General features: G+C 25.7%; 3 protein-coding genes across 4 annotated transcripts; 1 reads left to right on the top strand and 2 right to left on the bottom strand.

The window, feature by feature from the left end:
• Positions 1-244: 244 nt before the first annotated feature.
• LOC129610334 (G patch domain-containing protein 4) lies at positions 245-1774 on the bottom strand. The gene is made up of 3 exons (XM_055522876.1): positions 1639-1774; positions 1373-1581; positions 245-1305 (listed from the first exon to the last, which is right to left on the bottom strand). The coding sequence occupies exons 1-3, from the start codon at positions 1682-1684 to the stop codon at positions 340-342; spliced, it is 1221 nt and encodes a 406-aa protein (XP_055378851.1). The 5' UTR covers positions 1685-1774; the 3' UTR covers positions 245-339.
• A 1585-nt stretch (positions 1775-3359) lies between these two features.
• Positions 3360-6980, top strand: LOC129610293 (acyl-CoA-binding domain-containing protein 5). 2 transcript variants are annotated; one of them, XM_055522825.1, is made up of 6 exons: positions 3360-3747; positions 4396-4507; positions 4562-4946; positions 5038-5103; positions 5787-5951; positions 6218-6979. In XM_055522825.1, the coding sequence occupies exons 1-6, from the start codon at positions 3684-3686 to the stop codon at positions 6344-6346; spliced, it is 921 nt and encodes a 306-aa protein (XP_055378800.1). In that variant the 5' UTR covers positions 3360-3683; the 3' UTR covers positions 6347-6979. The 2 variants fall into 2 exon arrangements, with proteins under 2 accessions (XP_055378800.1, XP_055378801.1); XM_055522826.1 differs by lacking the exon at positions 5038-5103 and having other exon boundaries at positions 6218-6980.
• Positions 6981-8046: 1066 nt separating this feature from the next.
• On the bottom strand, positions 8047-11926 carry LOC129610432 (probable basic-leucine zipper transcription factor N). Its single transcript, XM_055523001.1, has 3 exons — positions 11793-11926; positions 8446-10090; positions 8047-8382 (listed from the first exon to the last, which is right to left on the bottom strand). Exons 2-3 carry the CDS (start codon positions 10024-10026, stop codon positions 8047-8049), a joined length of 1917 nt encoding a protein of 638 aa, XP_055378976.1. The 5' UTR covers positions 10027-10090; positions 11793-11926.
• Positions 11927-18451: the final 6525 nt, after the last annotated feature.

Here is an 18451-nt window from a genome sequence, read left to right as displayed (position 1 = left end):
AATTATGTTTTCTCATACAGCTCCGGTTGTTGAAAAATTAATAGAAGTACAATATCCTTAATTTCTGAGAATCATTATAATTAACAAAAAAACCGTGTTATCTAAATTATAGAAGAATCTATGTAGGTACTATTCAAATATTATTATTTGATAAAAGTTGAAGGTATTATATTTTGTTTTTATTCCATAGAATTTGAGAGCTCATTTGTAGGGTGAAGCCTAAAATTTTATTAAAAGAAATTAATATGTGAAAATATCTTTTATTCTAGGATTTAAAAAATATAATGAATTATTATATTGATTATCCATGAAAAACTATAAAATCATTTATTTCTTTATTCAATCATTATCACTATCAGTTTTTTCGTTTTTAAGAAAGCTATCTAAATTATCTAACACTCTTGTCGCTTTTTTTAATTTTTTAGCAATGATTTTATCTTTACATTTCATTTTACTAATTTTCCCATTTTTTATTTTTTTATTCTTTTTATTTTCTAGACCTTTTAATTTCTTGTCTACAGGGTTTTCGAAATCATGCTCTATCATTTGGTCATCTGCCACTTCTTTTTGATTTTCTCTTCTTTCAAATATATTTTGTTCTGTTTCAGTTATATTTTTTTCGTTATCAAAACTCATGTTATTTTCTAAAGATTTAAAATTAAATTTATTACGTTTACTTTTACGATCTTTCTTAATATTTTTCGAATTATTAGACAGCTTGAATTTTTTATCGCCCTCATTAGACTCCTTACTTTTGTTAATTTTTTTTGTAATTTCAATATTTTCCACTTTATCCGATAAATTTTTGTCTATCATTTTTTCCTTCTTCTTCTTTTTTTTGGATTTATTGGCGTATTCATTTTTATATAAAATTTCATTTAGTGTACTCAAGTTTTCATCTTCAACCATTTTAGAATAAGTATCTTGGTTATTTTTTTTATTTTTCTTAGTAGTTACTACGGTCCACTCACTTTCATCGCTCTCCATTTTCGTTAAATTCTCAGTTTTGCCTGACATTTTTTCTAACAACCTTTCCTCTTGTTCTTTAAGTCTTTCCAATTTCCCTGCTAAATTCAATCCATGTCTCGCACCTTTGTGTGCTGTTCTGCCACCACAAGCAGCAAAAAGTTCCTCGTCAGTTAAAGTCTTAAATTTTGGTAAATCTAAATCTTGAGCATCAGTTTTATTTGGGTCTTCAATCTCACATCCCATGTTTGTTAAGGTAGCTGACTTCAAAAAGAAATTATAACCTGCAGAATTTGTTTTGGCTTTTAATTTTTTCACTGAATAATTTTTAGTAGATATCTGTAATTAATTTTAACACCACTTATTATATTCTTTAATGAAATAAAACAGGCCACTGTGTGTATACCTCCACTGGGTCATTTTTATCAGTATGTAAAGATATTTGATTTATGTCTTCTTTAACTTTAATATTATTGGCTGCTTGATTATAAACTCTTTGCCACCAGTGATTATTAAATTCGGCTGCTTTATCAACTCCAAGACCTGTTGTATCGAATTTTAAATGTGCATTTAATGGTTTATTTATGCCGCTCTTGTTCTTGCCCAAACCTTCGCCTACATTTAAAAAAATTATTTGTAAACGTATATTTTTATTAATTGTTTTTATCGCACCTTCATTCCATCCATATTTTTTCATCATTTTTTTGGCGAAATCCATTATAAGCTTTTCTTTAATTTAGAAAAAAATCAAATATAAATACAATACCTACAAATTTTAATCAAACCATGTGTTTGATCTTTGATGTTTGTTTATATTTACAATATAAAATATTCCTTTTGACATGGATGTCATATTTCCTTTATCAAATTTGTGTAATCGTTCAGAATATTGAAAATAGTTTTAATTAAAATATTTCGCTATAATCTAATTTGGTAAAACTTTTTCTTTTCGCTGTAAAAAACCAAAAGTAAAGGATTTCTTTTGATTTTTCAATTAAATGTCAATGAAAGAGCTTTAAATTTTCAATTTCAAGAAATTAAATTTTCAATTCTTGTTCTATAAATCCCTCCACGAGAAAAAAATGAAAGAATAATTCAAGTAAATTTTAATTCCTTACCATCAGCTGTTTACATTTCTTTCGGATATAAAGTTGAGAATTTGTGTTCATGTATATGTTGAATAATTTATTATAGTTTCATATGTCAATATTAACATAGTGTTATTTGTCAACTATATTGGCATGATGTTAGTTTTTTCAAGTTTGAAAAAACTAACGAAAATATGACATCAATGTCAAAAGGAATATTTTATATTGTAAATATAGACAAACATCAAAGGTCAAACACATGGTTTGACTAAAATTTGTAGGCATTATATAATTATCCCAAGAGAGGCATTATATAATTATCCAAAAAGAGAAATTAAGAGAAACAATGACGTAATTTCTCGCAAAAAGAGAAAAAATTCGCATTTAAAAAAAAAAACAAAACCAGACGGAAAACTTGTAAAAAACTCTTAAAAACTTAATAAATATGAACGTCAAATTTCAAAGCATTTATCAAACATAAACAAAAATTTTTGGTTATACCAGATATCGAAAATTTGGATTGTGGATTATAAAGTGTGAGAAAAATTATTTGTGAATCCATTTTGATGATTTTATTTTATTTTTAATTGAAAAGTTTTGAAAAAAAATCTTGTTGATGAGAATTTTTTTTTCAAAAATAACTTATCTGAAACAACCAGGAAAAACATATGTTTCGACAACTGTAAAAATAAAACATTAAATTTTACTAAAGTAAGAAACCGAAAACGTGAGCATTTTTTCTCATTTTGTTCAAAAAGTATTATCCCAGACGCTTTGCATGCAAAAACTTGATTTAAAAGTATTTTTCAAAATTTTCTTATACCAGACAGGCCTGATATGTCAAAATTAATGCAACTTGTCCAAAACTAAACAATGTTATTTGTCGAATAGTTAAATTTGAAAGTTTTACAAAATTCCTTTACAAAGAAGTTTGGAAAATTTTCAAATAAAGTATTACTTACAATTTCCCGGCGGAACAAAAACCAATTGGTAACGCGGGTGTTATACTCATTTTTCAATAAAACCAATTTAATAAAAAATCCTTCCTTTGCCAAGATTCTTCCTGTATTTACGGTTTACAAAAACAAGAAAAAACGGTAAATCTACAGGCCAGTTTTATAAACTTGGTAAGAGAAAAATGTCAAAATTGCCTAAATTTATTTCGTTAAAAACTAGCATACACCTCTGCTTTGTTTTTGTGGAAATTGTCATTTAATTGATACGTCAAAAATTTTTAAAATAGAATAGTCTTCATTTTTAATTACATATTTCTTTAATCTTTAATGTTAAGTAAAATTATGAAGGTTTAGTTTAGTGTATTCATGTTTAAAACATTGTCATAATTTATACAAAACTGATGTAAATTGAATTCATATTATTTAGCTGCCGTACCAACTACTCTAATCTATATAATATATACACTTGTAGTTGTAATTAAATTTTTGATATAAAAGTCAAAGTTGTTTTAGTATCTAGACAAATTACATTTAAATTATGTTCAAAGTTCAACTAGTAACACAAATATACTATCGTTAAAATAATTTAAGTTTTTGAGTCTAACATACTGTTAGATAAAAAAAATTTTTTGACTTGCTGATATTAGTAAGCAACAACTAAATCTTGCTTAAAATGGCTTCAATAGAGGAAAAGTTTAATGCAGCCGTGAACGTAATTAAAGGATTACCAAAAAATGGTAAGTGTTCAAAACAGTAAAGCTTTAAAAAAAATTGATTTATGCGTATTTGCTTACCTTCCCACGGTCGTTGTTTATCTACGTGTGTTTTGGCTGACTTTGCAAGGTTGAAGAAATACCTTTCATTTTTTACCTAGTCACATAATAAAACAGATATATATGTACATAAATTATGTATTATAAGACTGCAATGTATGCTTTTTGAGGGCTAAGTTGATTTCTTTGTTTAAAATGTTTATATATATATCAGTAATGTTTTGAAACAGCTTGACCTATTTTTAAATTTGAGTTTAACTATGGGTTAACCATTTTAAATACATAAGTACGTATGTACAAATATGTTAATGAAAATGTAATAATTAACATGAATACAAAAAATACAATTTGGAGCTTTAATGTAAAATTTGCTTTATTAATCGTAAAGCAACATTTTATGATTTTAAAAATTGAAAACCTTCAACTAAGTAGATGTTTAGTTGTAAATATGGTATAGCTATGTCTGCCCTATAATTATATTTTTACCATCCTATTATTATGCTTTATTATGGCTATAATTTCTATTTTAAAACTAAATACATTAAAAAATTATTTGAAAATTGTTATATGTACATATATTATTAATATTATAATTACTTTAACGTATTTAAGGTTCCTACCAGCCGAGCAGTGCGATGATGCTAACATTTTACTCGTATTTCAAACAAGCAACACAAGGTCCTTGTAGTCAAAAGAAACCACCTTTTTGGGACGTTATTGGCCGGTAAATTAAAAATTTTTATTTGTTGATTTTTATTATAAACATGACTTTTCATAGAGCTAAATGGGATGCTTGGAATGCTTTGGGGAGTATGTCAAAAGAGCGTGCTATGCATTTATATGTAGATGAACTAAAAAAGATAATAGAGACAATGTCATTTAATGAGAACGTGGCTCAATTTATGGGAAGCATTGATGAGTTAAATAATGTTAATTTCAATGATTTAGAAATTGTTGCTCCAGAAGTAATGAAAAAAGCTAAATCTCATCCAAATTCACCATTTGCTTCAAGAGGTAATAGTCCTCAACATGGTTCACCCCAAAATGGATTTTCTAATGGATTTGATTCTGGTGATGAGGATATAAATGAAAGTAATTCTTATATAAATCAAAATGGTCGTACTGTTGAACAGTCTGATGATGAATATATAGATACTTTAGAAGTAAGTAATACGATATTTCGCTACAAGAAACTAAATTTTTACTAACATGCTCTTTTAATTGTTTGTACCGTGCTTATGTTTCTGTTTAAAGGATGGTGTTGATGTGTCAAGTTCTATAAGTAGATTAAATCATTATCATTCGCAACAAATGAGGAATGTAAGTTCTAAATCGCATTTGTTATCGTAAAGTATTTTCATTTCAATATCTTTTTTAAAACTATTTGCTTCTTTTCTTTTGTTTTCTTGTTGAATGATTTAATATGTACATGTATAACTTTTCGCAACATTATTATAATTTAAAAATATTAAAATATTTTTTTTTCGTTTTGTTCAAGAGTGAAACAATAAATATGCAGTGAATATGCATAAAAAATTAAACTTGAATACAAAGTTTTATGCTTTTTCCTCTTTAAAACCATAGGTCAACGAATCATTACAAAAATTATTTATTTCATTAATTAAATTAAACTAGTTTATTTTGTATAAATTCAGGAAAATTAATTATTTTCATTAAAAAGGTTACAAAAATAATTGTAAATTAATTAACATTTAAAATGTAGCTTCAATTTATCACATACATATTGCAAAAATATGTATGTACATAAAAATTTGACATGAGATTTTATTTCTCAAAAAAATTTTTTTTTGTATACAAAATTGATTTATGCTTTTTGAAGCCATCTTTCAAAATTTATGCTTATGTAAATTTATCTGCTTTTATCTATTTTTTCATTGAATTACATATACATTTTTAGCAACATAATAAATAAAAACATGACAATGATCATATATATATATGATTTTTTTTCATAATTTTAATTAAATTAAACTATATTTTAGCAATTAAATGAAAACGATGGATATGTGGCTCAAGAAAACCATATAATGCATCAAATTTTCAATATAGTGCAAAGGATGAATACAGATTTAACGAATCTAAATCAAAGAATGAGTACACTCGAAAGAAACGTCACTGAATTAAGAAACTTACAAGCAAATCAAAAGGTAAAGCAAATCAAGCAAATTAAAAAATACAAGTAAATCGACAAATAAATTTAAATTTAATTAGCTGATACGTTGTTCGTTCAGAATTTTTTTGTGTAGTTTTCTGAAATATTCATAAAAATCAAAAAAGTTGTCTTGAAAATTTTTGTTACAAATTTATAAAGTACACTCATGTTTATATTATATTTTAAAATTTATACTAGTTAATCTATTAATGCACCGCTTTAAATATTCCTTTTCTATATTTGTACATTTTATGTATTTAGCTGAAATTACATCGAAAATATCCTCATTGGTGGCCATTCAGAGATATATCTCCATTATGGTTTACGATGTTAATTCTTTGGCCGTTTGTTGTTAGAACATTAAATGGAGCCTTGCAGAAACGAAAATAGGAGAAATTAAATATTTAACAATTATATTAAAATAAGAAGAATGGAAAATAATTGTTAATGGTAATAACTATGACACATTATTTTATAACAAAAGTAGATACAACTAAAAATTAGAGAAATAAAAAAAAACAAAGCATACACTACCTACTTATTAATGTAATTTTTTTTTTGCTGAAAAGTTTTAAACATAGATTTTTATAATATAGTATATACATATATAATGTATATTGTTATACAATTTTTTCTTTTTTATAAAATGTGATTTAAATTGGGTTCATATGCAGTATAATTTAATTTTTGTATTAAATTATTTTCTTTGTATGTATATTATGACAAAATTATAATTTTTTTATTTATTTTTTATATTTTTTTGTTATTAGTATTTTATCAACATAATATTATGTATTTACCTATTTAAAATATTGGTTAAGGGATACATAAAAGATATTGTTAGTAGAGTAATAAGTGAATATTATTTATTTTAATTGAAATAAATAATTTTTTGAACAAAAATTTGAACAAAATATAAAATTATTATATTAAGCTAGAAAAAGCTCAAAGGAAAATATTAATAATGTAAATATTAAAATTGATTATATTTTTTATTAAGATTCCATTTCGAATTAAGATTTAATTTTTGTAAGATTCTTTTATCAGAATGGGTGACCAATAAAATATTGATTTATTAGAATTAAAAATTTTATATTGCATGTAATATAGTTTCTATTTGAATTTTTAACAGGAGAAGCCTTTCATAGAATTTTCCGTTAATTGAGTTTATTATTCTGCTTCATTTGCAAATTGAATTTCCTACTGACTGTTTCTAATTGTTTGATTCACAATTTTCATAATTTTTCTCTTTTCGTATTAAATATTTTGAGATCATTGACCTTTTAAATGTTAAGAATATTGAATATGAATATTAATCTTTTAAAATTGAAAAATTGTATAACTTTTTTGAGAAAAAAGGATTACAAAAAATTCTAGAATTTTTAGTCTAACTTCATAGTAAACAGGTTCAGTAAAAAAATGTGGAATTTACTTTATGAAAAGTTTTCTTTGGTAGAAAAACAAAAAATGAAAAAAACTAACAGAATGTGTAGCAATAAGTCACTATAGTATCACTATGTTTTAAATGAACTTTTACTAGATATGGTTAGATTGCTTACATTAAAAAAATTCATACAAAACTTATTATTTTATACGTGCTTACGCATGCAAGTATATTATTTGAGCTTAATTAACTTGCTCTATTTTCATTTACGAATAGTCGTAAAATCTTACATGTGCGGTAGACGAAAACTTATTATAAAGTAATTGCGCTGTTCCATTTATGGATTGTACTTTTCCTTTAATATTTAAACATTAATAGTTCAATATTTTACTATTACAAATTATTTTATTTGGTCTATTATAAAAAATACATATTACAATAAGTCTATTTCAACAGTTATTAAATAAAGCTATTTAACAATAAATAAAAAAAAATAAAATTAAATGTACATATTTAAATATTAGATATTTGAAAAGTTGGTGATCCACAACTTGCAAGTTAAAATTTTTTTTCTGTTTTGGTTTGAATAGCCGTATGTTAATTGTTATTTATTTAAGTTTTTACAATTGAATTTGACTTTTGCTTAATTATCAACTATTTTTATTTAATTAGATCAAAAAAAATACTAGCCAATGTATTGGACATTTTAATAAACATTAACTCTGTTATCAGGTGGCGGTCTATGACACCACCATGATCCCAGTACGCCTAATCCAATAAAGAATACTTCAAATGTTGATAAACCTAAAACAATACCAGTGGTAACATCATGTAATGGTATTCCGGGAAACGGATCTAATGCTAACAAAACCAATAATCCACAGCATTTAAGTAAACAAAATACTGTTAGTAAAATGTAACCAGATATATAACTACGGTTCGGTAACCATTCGCAATGACGTGTACGAAATCCTAATATACCAAGTCCAACTCCAGCGAATGCAGCTGCTAAAGCAAATTCTAAATAAAATGTGCGGCCATTCTAAAAAAAAGTGAATTTAAAAAATTTAATTTTTATTTTTTTAATTAGTTAACGTTTGCTTACATTAGCTATTAAGTACAAACAGAGCCCTGTGTTCATTATACTGCCTAAAGTTAACATTAATGATATTACACCCAATGTAGCAGTTGCATTTGCTACCTTTTGTGGATATGAGGTATTCCATGAAGATTTTGTGCAACTATCTTCATCTTCGTTATCAGTGTTATTAGAATAATTTGCAACACGTGGTGTTATGATAGCTGTAGTCCTAGCTTCATTACCTTTTATTTTTTGATTTTGTTTATTGGATTTATATTGTTGCTCTATTGGTTTAATTTTGTTTGGCTGTTGATATGCGTGGTCATATACTAGTTTTTGAGGATTCAACTCATTTTCTCTAATATGGTTTATATTAAGACGACTGCCATGAACATAAATTTTAGATTGACTTGAATATCTTTTTGAATTTCTTTCTATATCATTTCTACTTATATTATTTGGTGTTAAATTAGAGGTTGGTTTTGGTGTTTTTCTTGGTGTGGACAAGAGTTCATGTAGTCTTCTTGTTGCATCAGGATTTTTTATTGGTGTAGTTGGATAGTTTTCGTTTGCTTTTTGCAGTGGTGTTAATTGTGGAGTTCGTTGCACTGACTGTTGTCTAAATGGGTTTTTTTGTGGTGTTGAGCTTTGTAGTGGTTGGAGTTGTATTGTTTCTTGTGAATTTGGGTAGGTTTGATTTAAATCTGTGTTACTTAAACATGTTTCTTCTTCTTCATCATCATCATCTTCCTCTTCTGTCGGAATAACAGCATATCTATGAACTCGGCCATGGTGCATTTGGATTATCTCATGATTATCATCAACTAAATCTTCATCATCTGCTGTCGGTACCATTGCGTATTTTTGATTATTCTTGTGGTCAACTAAAACAAATGATTTACTTCCAAAATCGCTAGAAAAAGCTGATTTTAGACGAGGTTGCTCTTCACTTATTGTCATAGGTGGTAAACTTGTAAATGTATCTGATTCTTCATTGAATGATGCTGGTTCATCTTTAATTGGTATATGTGCATAACGATCAATATTCTCTTGACTTTTAGCATAACGATATGAATCAGTTCTTTTGATTGAGGACGGTTGTTCTACTATTGACGTAATATTTTTGTTTTGAATCTGTTGTGTTGATGAGCTTGGTATAATAGCATAACGATTTATATTATTACTGTTTGATAATTCCTCAACTGGCACTAGAGCATAACGACCACTTCCAGATCGTGTTGTTGTTTCAAATGCATTTGTTGTGTTATTTATTGTACGATTTAAATTTGTTGGTTTAGGTCCCGGTTTTGGAGGTGTGGAATTATTCGAAAGTATTTGACTACGGTTGATAGCATTTACTTTATTTGAAGATGTTGTTGTATTAAATGAACGCGTCGATACACTCCGTTGAATACGACGTACTCCAATATTACTTATTGTTGTACCATCATTAAGTCCACCATTTACAGATATTAAAGATGTATCTAAACGAAGTTGTGATAATTTATTAGCATGATTTTTATGTTGTTCTGTTAAACTGAGGGTTGGATAAAATTCACTTTGCTGGCAAAATGCAGGATTCGTGTAGTTATGCCTTGTAGACATTTTTTATGTTTGAATATTTTTCTTTTGCATAAAAAAACTAATTTCTGCTTATGTATGAGTTTTTCTGAAAAGAGTTAAAATTTATTCAATTTTAATTTTAGCATAAATTGACGTTATACTTAAGAAATACCAATATTATAATATTTTAAAAAATCTTCAATTTAATTCTAAAGTGCGGTTTGTTTAACTATTAGTTAAATTCATAGCCGCATTTCCTTAAAGTAGTTGGTTTTGTATAATTCTTGGCCTTTAAACATCAATACTATCAAATGTAGAATGTTTTGTATAGTAGGTAAAAATATGTACATTCCATATTATGATTCTTTTGTAATTGAGTAATATTTAGGGTCCTAAAAACTAAACGACAAAATTAATGTACAGTTGGTTTTAAAAAGCAACTTTTTTACATATAAAGAAAATACTGGAAATAAAATTTGCATTTATTTTTAATTAAAAAAAAGTTAGTTTTGGCAACGTTGGATGCTTTTTGGTGTTGTAAATTTGAATTTTATAAGTTTTTCTTTCTTTAATTTAAAATAGAAGCCCCGCTATTAGATATGGATGCATGTTAAGAATACTATTTTCACTGAATGTATTGCATAGAATAAGGGGAGTTTATGTAAAGGCATCAAATTTTGGTGCGTCGGTGGAAATGCATTTCTCCATGCTAGAGAAGTATAAATAAATTAGAGAATATTAGAAAAATGTCTCTCGATCTGTCTGTCGGCTTGTCTGTCAGCCTATCTGAGTTTACTTTGGCTATGTCATAGAATTAGGAAGTGGACCTTTATTATTGTTATTTAAAAAATAAATATTTTAAAAAATTAAAATATTATATAAATATTATATAAAAGGGAACGATCTTATATTTTTTGTCACATTTAAGGAACTAATCGACGGAATTTCTTTAAATATAATGATAGATTCTGTTTGACGAATTTCTCAGGGAATTCGAGGGGCATTTGAAAAATTTTCAATTTTCCAGGTATCTTGACAAGATGTTCCCTTCCTTAAAATTTAAAAGATAAATTTAAGTGCTTAAGGGAAATTTTCATAATGTTATGCAATATTTTCACAAACCAGAAAGTATATTTTGCGGTTAGTATGTGCTGATCACATTAGATTTTTTTCCTTAATTTTAATTTCCATATTTAATTTAAGTACCGAATTTTTAGATCAAATATTGAAATTTTTAGATCAAATATTGGCTCAGAATACTTGATTATAAAATTATATTTCTATAAAATCCAATTTACTCAAATCTTGTTTTATGAATTGATTTTGAATTAATTCTCAATTTGATTTTTAATTTGATTAACTTATGTTCTTTAACATTAAATAGTAAAAATAAATTCGAGCTCAAACATAGCCACTAAAACCGTTTTATTATTATAGTTACATATGTTTTTACAATATATAATAAGTACATGAGCTTCTGGATTATTCATACCATTTCCCGAGAACATATGGTTGAATTTCAAAGTTTACGCGAACGAATAATTGAAATCAACGAATACTAAAAACTTAGCTTCTAATACCGGTTCCCGCGATCTTAATGACATTTATTAAAAAATTAAGAACGAGATTATTTTTTTGCTAATTCACGTAACTTTATTGGCTCAGTTTTTACATTCTCATAAAAAAGGAATATATTAAACTGTTAAAATTGTTATTGTTAATTATGAAAAATAATCCAAAAATTTGGGAAGATCAGTTGAACTTTATTAAGATAAATAGAAAATTAATATTATTTTATAAATAATTACATTTCAGTTTAGTTTTATTTTTGTCAACAGATTCTTTTCTTCGTCATTGTTTTGTTCGCATCCTTTCAAAAATATTTTTATTTTAAATTAATTCATTTATTATTTTATTAAACTTTATTTTTTAACACAATTTTATATATTATTTAATCTTTCAATTTGAGTATTATTTTTAATTTTTTTTCTTAAAAATATTTGCTCGAAATTTTTTAGTTCCTTTTCGATTGAATAGCGCACGCGAACTGAAAATAATGTCTCATGCCAAGAAGAATTTTCCCCCATTGATCTTGTATTAATATTTAAACAATAATTTTTAAGTACGTATCCGTATCTTTACAATCCGTATTAATATTCTTTAATGGAGATAGAGTCATCAGGCCAAAACAGAATTAATAAAGTGAAAAAAGAAAAGCAAAAATATTAACAAAACAATATTAATAAAAAAAAATAATAATATGCTTCTGCTGCCAAGTAGACTCGAAATTGGAAAGAACCAGCAGCAATAACAGAAGAAGAAAAGAAAAAATAAGTCAAAAAGAATAAGAGTAACTAGAAAAAAAAGCAACAATATATTTAACATCTGCTCATGCACCGATGGTTTGTGCCGGCGCGCATTTTTTATATAAAAAAAAAATGAAAATAATTTCATTTTGCGTTTTTTTTTTATTTTTTTTTTATTTGGGGTGAATTAATGTTTCCTCAGCTATACTTATATACATACAAATTTATAAATATTAAACAATTATATAATATACACATACGTACATTATATTTATTTTGTTTATCTTAATATCAAATATATTTACCTACCTTTACGAGTATTAATGTATTTATGTAAATGAAAACAGTAATCTCTTGCTAAAATTGGTGATTTTGTTTTAAATATGCTTATTTCAAGATGCTTACGTAAACTGAAATCTTTCAATTCAGGGCATATTAAGGATGGAAAATAATATTCTTAAATTTCCATTGCGTTCATACTGTTATTCCACAATTATGTGATCTTGTTATAGTTTTCATTCATTTAGAGGAATTTTCAAGTTTAGAGCGACTGGTAATGTAAAATTACGTCACTATGAAGTCAAACTAAATTTCCAAAAACATAATATATACGTATGAATAGTAAGATATTGAGTTAAATTAAACTTCTAAACTGAAGTTACGTTTACGTGAAATTTCAGAACAAAATATATTGTTCTCCTTACAAAGAATGGCATATTAAGGCCTTAGATTGATTTTTTTATAAAAGATGTTTTAAAAATATTATATTCAACTTCAATTTAAGGCACTTTGATCCAATTCAAATTTGGTAAAATCAAGCTGTTTCAATAATAAATTCATCTAAGTTGCATTCTTGTGCCTAATTAAAACCTTTTTTTGTTCGTTTTTGAAAACATTGTTTTAATTTAGGAAAATATGTATTTGGGTAAAGTTTTATTGTTATTTCACTTTCTTAACTAATAATAAGTACCTAAACATGAATTATAGAAGATCAAGAGTAAAAGTTTTAAAATCAGTGATACACATATTATAGGATTGCTTTACTCCATATCTTCATCTGCACTAAAATATTTTTGTTCTGCTCTGATTGTAAGCCATTTTAATTACCGTTATGAAGTAATCAAAAATAAACTACAAAAATAACTTATGTCGAGAGTTTACTGTATTTATACTAAAAAATTTTCCTTACTGATTTTCACATATTATCTTTAATAATTTTAGCATAGAATTACATAGGCAGCAGATCAACTTCAACATAAAAACATATTTAGACAACAGCTTGTTTTCTGTTATATACCTACATGAAAATTCGGTTTTTAGGGAGAGTAAATATAAAAAATTTTTTTTTCCTGTTCTTTTAATTTTAAACGAATTTATTCATTTTTTTTATTGTTAATTCGATGACAAAAACTACCACCACCAACCAACCACCATTTACCAGCAGAAGAACTCCTTTGAATTTAAATTCTAGGTATATAATAGTATTATTGTTATTAAAATTTTTTCCGTTACAAAAATCAGTATTATATAAAAATGAAGGGGGACGACGAGGTATTAATTTTATTCGTGTATCACATGTATATATATGTATGTATGGGTGAATTTTATATCATAAAATGTTTTGTATAAAGTGTACATATGAATGTATGTATGTACGAATTCAAATATAGAAGTATTAGTTTAGCATAGTTGTTTAGTAAAAATTTTAATATTAAGAAAAAATATCTATATAAAAATATAATAACAAAAAAAATGAAAAAGTCTTAGATTAACAACAGTTGGGTCCCATATTTTTATTGTGTTAACATTGCTGTCATTGTAATTTGGTAATTTTCATTTTTGCCAATAAACAAAATATTAAACTATAAATATCGTGCTCCGTTCATAACGCATATCGTGGAATATCATTTTTCTTTTCTTCTGATTGAGAAGAGCGAAGGCCTCTATTCGTTCTTTCCAATTAAGAATATCCTTTTTGAAGATGATCTTCCTTTGTTTTCATAAATTATCGCCAAAAAATTTAAAAGAAAGTTTCTTTCTAGAAGATAATATTCAATCGCTAAAAATTTAGGAAGAGTGAGACCAACATATAAGTGTCAATTACAACAGATACTAAACATACACCAGTTCCCACCGTAAGAGCATCATATAAGTATCAGTATGGAAAATTGTATTGTTAATCCTGCACGTGGTATTCAAATTGCTTATTAAGGATTTCTTTATTTAACATTAGAATTTCATGATCTTTCATTTCTTTGGTAATGTGATTTCTTAAAATATTTCTGTCCAAAAGAATCATATAAGCGAGTTTCAACTTAATTACTTATCAAATTAAAATTTTTTTTCCTATAGTTGTTAGATATTAAATTATATTACTTATGTTTAGATATGTATGTACGTATATTATGATTTTTGGTTTTAGTTATGTTACGATCTAATTATTAACGTTAAGAATATGTTTTTAATGGAAAATGATTGTATGTATTTACAAAAATAATAGACGAACTTAGAGTATTCATTTTGCTAGGGTGACAAAGAATAAGGTAATTTGGAAATTTTTTGAAAAGCATATAAAAAAGAGAAAAGGGAATTATTTTTTATATGTACGTATATAGAAGTTGAAGTTTTGAGCATTTTTATAAAAATATGAGGTCTAAAATAAGAATTCCAACGAATTTTAGTGAAAGAGAAGGAATTATTGCAGTGGTGCAGTTTAGGTCAGTAGATAATAATCTTTAATTTTGCATCTTTCTTATTTTTCTCATTAACTGTCTTAACCAAATAAAAAATATTCAATGGAAAACTCGAAAAAAATATTCAATGGAAAACTCGAAATTATGTCGAATGTATAAATTTCAGTTAAATTTAGACAAGTTCAACTGGATTGTATTCCTATACATACATACATAATTGTTGAATGTATTCTCTTAATATGAAATTATTGCGGCAATAATTATCAAGAACATATTTTATCAAATACATGTTTTTGGAGGGTGATATTTTTAATAAAATTTTTCATTTTAAGAAACAAGTCTTTTCTTTTTAAGTTTAATTAAAATTCCATTTCTTTAGCTAAAATATTAATGCATATTCCTTTGTAACTTTAAAAATAATATTTACGGTCATTGGTTTTTTTTATTGTGCATATACATATGTGTACATATATACGTACTTATATCATACATTTCAAATTTTTTTGTATATTCGTACTGCTTATAAGGGTGAATTTAGTGAAGGGTGCTTATTCAATAGTACAATATATAATTGCATTTGTAAATAAATAGTGTAAAAACCTTTTTGTATATTGCACACATTTACAGTTTATATAGTAAATAATGCATAAGAAAATCGTCAACGGAAATTATAACCGTCATTTCGGTATTTTGAACACAAACATACATATCTAAATATGTATATGTGAATTTGACACATCTATTAAAAAGTCTATGCCATTTTGGAATCTATTTTAAGAAAACTAGTGAAGATATTTTTTTTTCATTTTTCTAAATTTTTAATAAATCGAAAAATTAGGGGAAAAATTATTCGAAATTATTTAAAATGACTGCAAAATTTTATATCTGGGTTCTTAAGAATTTTTATAATATTGGCGATTGGTAGAAGTTTCTAAAATTGTATTTGCAAGGAGAGCATTTATGTAATAGACTTTTTTAGTAACTTTCATATACTACGTTAACATGTGCATGTATGTTACTTTACGATATTTTTGAAAATTCTGTAAATCTATATCAACTCAATTAATTTTTCTATTTCATGAAGTTTCATTTAAGTTAGTTAACTGTTGTAGTCTAATGAAATTTCATTTTCAATGAATAAAATCAGGTAAAGAAAGTAAAAGATTTATATTCATTTCGAATTGCAAAAAAATACTGTCAATTTTATTAATTATAGAAAGTGGCTACAGCTAACATTTGCTTTGTATGCAGATATTTTGCTCATACAAATACCTTATTGCAAGTTGTAAGTTTTCTTGAAACACTATTTCCATAACCTTAAGTTAGCTCACGAGTACTTATAATTTAAATTCGTACTGTAAAAACTACTCAAATAAAATTCTAATATTTCAATATGCATAACGTACATACCTAGTTTTAATAATACTATACTATTTTACTAATATACTATATTTACTATATACTATTTTACTAAAAGCGCAATTATTGAAATTGTAAGCTTATTGAAATTAAATGCTACGTACTTGGAAAACTCAATATGTTTATTTTAATGTTGCTTACAGTTTATGGTCAAAAAGAGTATTGAAAATTAAAAAAATTAAAAAAAATGACAAGAAATTGGAAATCATGTTGGACCACGGCAGACAGAGATACCGATATTTTTGACCGATGATTGATAAACCGATTGGTTGATGAAAGAATTTAAACAAACTATAGGATGAATGTTTATGATGTCAAACTAAACACTTTTACTGGAACTATATAATAAGGATTCTCTATGAATCCTTAGCAATTGAATTTTCATATACAGGAATACAAAGAAGGTGTTTGGTTCACATTTGAAAACTCAAATTTTTAATATACACCCAAACCAATGTGCACATACATGTGCGTATACTACAATAAAATAGTTTTAATTGTGTAAAAATGCCATCAGGTGAAATAATTTTGAAAATTTTATTGAGAAGTTCTTCATATAAATTGTGTAAACTTTAAATCCAATGAAATACGAACAAAAAAAACCACATACATGAAAATTTCATTTTTTGATTATTTAAATTAAGAATGCTACTAAATAAGCTGCTATGCACTTCATTCGGCCGACAAAAGTATTAAACAATCAAAATGATTTATTTTTAAAAAGTGACTTTCAATTTTTATTTTACATTTTGTTTACTTTTATGTAGTTATTTTTGAATTTATATTGATTGATCCGATCAGACTGTTCCAACAATAATTGTCTTTATGTATATTCACTTTGGTATATGTTTGTAGATTTGTTTTATTTTTAATAAATTTTATATTTTTAGTTGGCACGCGCCAAATCATTCATGAAAGCAGCTGCGATTTTCTTTGTACGTACCTACATGTTAGTATTTTTGCGTATAATCAATGTGTTTATATTGGAAGTAAAAGAGAGTAAGATTAATGAAACAATGTGGAAGAAAGAGGAAAAGTAATCAATACTTATGTGTGTGTAGAGCCATCATTGCTTTAAGATTCCCCAAAGTAATATTATGTATCTAAGATATTCTGATATATTCTTCGTGCAATTGGAAATAAGTTTGCCATATAAGACAATTTATACACACACATATAAGTACGTAAATCAGTAGGTTTGAATAAGTGGGTAATTTGATGTTGTTTTGGAATGTTCCAATCTGTTGGTATTAATTTTAGTAAAAATTTACATTTGATCATATGATGGATTCAAGGTTTAATTTTTATGATAATTATATTTTATTGAAAACAAATTGGTTAAGTCAGTTGGTAGATTTCCTTGCAATTTAATTTTATTTTCAATGTTTTGAGTTCATTTTGACTTGTTTTCGATTCTTTATTGGCAACCATATACATATATAAAATATTGAATAAAAGTGTTGCAGAAAATATAATACGAAGACATAATATTTGCGTTAACAGAATTATCCATCCTATATGTTTCCTTCTTATGGCCACCGCGTAATATACATATGTACATATAAAACTGTGATAAAGCCCAAAAGGTCATCATGAGAGACATCTTTGGATCAAATCTCACGGGTATATTTTTATAGGTTACATTAGCTAGTTTGTCTAGTTGGAGTTAAAGTTTTTTTTAGAGAGAATGGATTAATGAATTTTTGCAAATTTAAAACATACATAAAAGTGTGCCGAATTAAATCTAAAATATAATTGAAGAACAAATGAATATGAGAAGATGAAAAAAAATCGGAAAAATATCATTTCCAACGAATAATGTATTAAGAATGTGGTGTTGCCAAAATGTCTAATTTAACTTTAAAATAAATATTAAATCAAACGGTTAGCAAGCTCGAGAAATTATTTCAAATTTTGAGAAAGTTCGAGAAATTTTATATTATGCGAGGTTAAAAAAAAAAAACAAAAACAAAAAAATAAGGCATAAAGGCTTCACATACGAAGGACTTAAGGGGAATGTTTTCCAAAACTAAAATTTTCGCCTAGACA

The sequence above is a fragment of the Condylostylus longicornis genome, unplaced genomic scaffold (assembly GCF_029603195.1).
Source record: "Condylostylus longicornis isolate FDR11 unplaced genomic scaffold, ASM2960319v2 ptg000044l, whole genome shotgun sequence".
Classification (NCBI taxonomy): domain Eukaryota; kingdom Metazoa; phylum Arthropoda; class Insecta; order Diptera; family Dolichopodidae; genus Condylostylus; species Condylostylus longicornis.
This window is presented reverse-complemented; position numbering and strand designations above follow the sequence as displayed.